This window comes from Leptopilina boulardi, unplaced genomic scaffold (genome assembly GCF_019393585.1).
Source record: "Leptopilina boulardi isolate dan_hultmark-lab unplaced genomic scaffold, ZJU_Lbou_2.1 LbouV2_323, whole genome shotgun sequence".
Lineage (NCBI taxonomy): Eukaryota > Metazoa > Arthropoda > Insecta > Hymenoptera > Figitidae > Leptopilina > Leptopilina boulardi.
In genome coordinates, this window is record NW_026137889.1 from 150,653 (window position 1) to 154,201 (window position 3,549).

General features: G+C 23.2%; 1 protein-coding gene across 1 annotated transcript; it reads left to right on the top strand.

Annotated features, from left to right (window-relative positions):
* Positions 1–1,867: 1,867 nt before the first annotated feature.
* LOC127284317 (N-lysine methyltransferase KMT5A-like) lies at positions 1,868–2,392 on the top strand. The gene has a single exon (XM_051309707.1). It carries the CDS (start codon positions 1,868–1,870, stop codon positions 2,390–2,392), a length of 525 nt encoding a protein of 174 aa, XP_051165664.1.
* Positions 2,393–3,549: the final 1,157 nt, after the last annotated feature.

The window sequence follows — 3,549 nt, forward strand, 5'->3', positions numbered from 1 at the left end:
AAACCTCGCGTAAGCCCTTTTGGTTGCCGGCGGTTCAATTGAAGTAATTTTTAATTTTAATGAATTATTATATTAGCCCCATAACACATGGGTATTCTAGACATTCCTGTGTTATAAGGGTTAATATTACAAAATCCTAACTGTAATTAAGTAGAACTTGTTTGATTCAAAGAAAAAAAGTTTTATTTGACGGTGTATAAATTTTTGAATTTAAATAGTTTAAAAAATAAATTTCTTTGATTACAAAAAAAAAATTAATTTCAACAGTTGTTTTATTATATCTGTAATGTATTTCTTTTCTTATTTTATTTTATTTTTTTTATCAAACTGCAGAACGAAAAAAACTTTATGAATTAATAAAAGCGAGTAACACTTTTCAATAGTTGTCATTTAGTTTTAATTAAGGAGCACATATTGTTTTCCACGTTTTAAACTATTGTTTATTCTGAAGTTTAGATGATTTCTCTTTTATGCTGAAAAAATTATACTTATAATTTTTTTAATTCAATTTATCAGTATAACTATTGTGATTTAATTAATTTTCTCAATAAAATATGTTCTCAAATGGCACTAATATCTATAAACAATATATTTATTTACTTATCTCTTATTAAAATGTTTTCCATCATAAGTAACAGGAAATCGACAGATTCTGGAGATTTGCCCATATTATATTACTTGCACCAGCTATTCCAACACTTTTTGACTGGTTCTGCACCTTGTATAAAATTAATTTCTACTTATTTATTTTTATTATAATAATTAAAAAATATAATGTAAAAAAATAAATTTTTTAAAAAATAGAATGCTTTTATTATGGCGTCCTAAAATGAAATAAATAATAGAAAAAATTGTAAAACTGTTTAAAAGTTTAATAAAATAAAAAACTTAAAAGAATTTATGTTTGACAAAAAAAATTATATCATTCCAAACATTTTTGAATTCAAATCCAATCAAAAAGATCATGATCTTTTTAGTTCTGACTATTTTTTGAAATTGATTTTTTTAGGTTTAAGAAAAATTAATTTGTGAAAGCATTTAAAGTAGAAGGAATTTATTCATAGTAAAATTTCAACTTTATATATTTTTACAAATTAATTTTTCTGGAAACTAAAAAGAATCAATTTCAAAAAATGGTCAGAACTGTCTTGATCTTTGTGATTGGATTAAAATTAAAAAGTGTTTAGAATGATATAATTTTTTTTTATCAAACATAAATTTTTTCAAGTTTTTTATTTTATTAAACTTTTAAACAGTTTTATAATTTCTTACTATTATTCATAACTTTTTAGGACACCATTAGGAAAGAAAATTACCCAATAATAAGAGCACTCTATTTTAAAAAAATTTTATTTTTATTTATTATTTTTTTAGTGTATAACTAAAAAAATAAAACTTTAAATAAAAGCATTCTAAAAACAATTCTAGAAAATGTCTAGAAAGTCCTATAAGTTTATAGAATTTTCTAGAAATTTATAGAACTAGAAAGAAATAGAAATAGAATTTTATTAAAAATTCTATACAGTTCCTATAAAGTATTAGAAATTTCCATCGTTATAAATATAAAATAAATTAGTGCAGAATGTACGTATCTCGCGTACTCCTGATCAAAACTACTTAAGTTTGAGGTTACTTTTAAAACTCACTTAACTCTACTTTTGTAAATTTCGAGAAAAATAAAAATAATAAGATATTAATTAATCTCTTGATTACATCACATCCATTTTTGATAAAATGTATTTATATTTAATAACGTCTCAATTTTATATTTCGTTTGTTGAAAAATCATGTAAATCATTCTAAAAAAATTAAATGAATAATAAAGTGTTAATTTTTTACTTTGTTTTTAGATTAATTAAAATCAAAAATGTCTGTCTCTACTATCGAAGATATCGATGAAACTGTTTTTGAAGTTCACTTCTCAGAAAATAAAAGCCGATCATTAGTCACTACAAAATTCTTTAAAAAAGACACTATTTTAATTGAATATGTTGGAGAATTGATAACGGATGGGATTGAAATGAAAAAGCGTGAAATTATTTATGGCAATGAAAACTTTGGCTGTTTTGTATTAGAAATCACTTTTAAAGGAAAGAAAGCTTATATTGATGCCACAGAAGAAACAATTTATAAAGCTAGATTAATGAATCATTCAAATAAGCCTAATGTATTGCCATTTATGCGTATAATTAACGGTGTACCTCGAGTATTTTTTAAAGCTGGTATGGATATAAATCCAAATACTGAACTCGTTTGGAACTATGGAGAAAAAAAGGAAATTGCCCTGAACAGTACTTCTGGTATGACTCCAACAAAGAGAAAAAGAGGTATTCATACACCTATAGTTTTAAATTTTGTGCGCTTTCATCGTATATTCCCAAGTAGCACGTAATATTATAGTAATATAACAGTAATATTATAAAAATATTACAGTAATATTATCCGGTAATAATACTGTAATATTACAATAATATTAAAATGTCCGCCTCATGATAATATTACCGGTTAATATTACTGTAATATTACAGTAACATTACCGGTAATATTACTGTAATATTACAGTAAGATTACAGTAACATTACTGTAATATTACAGTACCATTACAGTAATATTACTGTAATATTACAACAATATTACTGTAATGTTACAACAATATTACTGTTATGTTACACGTTTATTTGAAATACATAAAAATTTCAAAGTTTTTTATGATAAAACACAAAAAGATAAGAATTAATCAGTCAAATATATTTAAGTGTTTTTTGAAATTTTTTGTAATATGACTGTAATATTACCGGATAATATTACTGTAATATTACCGGTTAATATTGCTGTAATATTACAGTAATATTACTGCAATATTACAATAATATTACGGTAATGTTACTGTAATATTGCAGTAATATTACCGGTAATATTACCATGAGGCGGACATTTTAATATTACAAGAATATTACAGTAATGTTACCGGATAATATTACTGTAATATTACGTGCTACTTGGGTTATTTTAGAATTAATTCAAATTTTACTAAAACACTGATAAAAACATTTTTTTTTTAAAAAAAATCTTATTCTTCTCATAATTTTATCACATTTTAAGATATTTTTAATTTTAGTGAATTTTGAGTTTTTGTAGGTTAAAAAACTTTTAATTTTTAGATTTTTGTTAATAGTAGAGTAATTTACTCTACTATTAAAAAAATTGAAAGTTTCCTTATACCAGGGTGTTTAACAGGTCAGGGAAAAGTCAGGGAATTTCAGAAAATTTCATTCAAAGTCAAAGAAATTTCTGTAAATTTTTACAAAAATTAAAATTTTTTGTGAATTAAAAAATTTTAATGGTTTTTATTACCATTTGTTACTACCATTAGAAATTGATTTATTGTTAAATATGTCAGGAACCATATCTTTGTCCAATGAAAGCAGAAATAAGATTATTAAAAAAAAGTCAGGGAAAAATCAAAAAAATGTCAGGGAGAAGTCAGTAAATTTTTTTCTTAATCCTTGTTAGACACCCTGTTAAGTGGAGCGAGATCACTACTTTTTC

Coding starts and splice junctions, on each gene's coding strand:
- LOC127284317 (XM_051309707.1), top strand. CDS start 1,868: ATGTCTGTCTCTACTATCGAAGATATCGATGAAACTGTTTTTGAAGTT.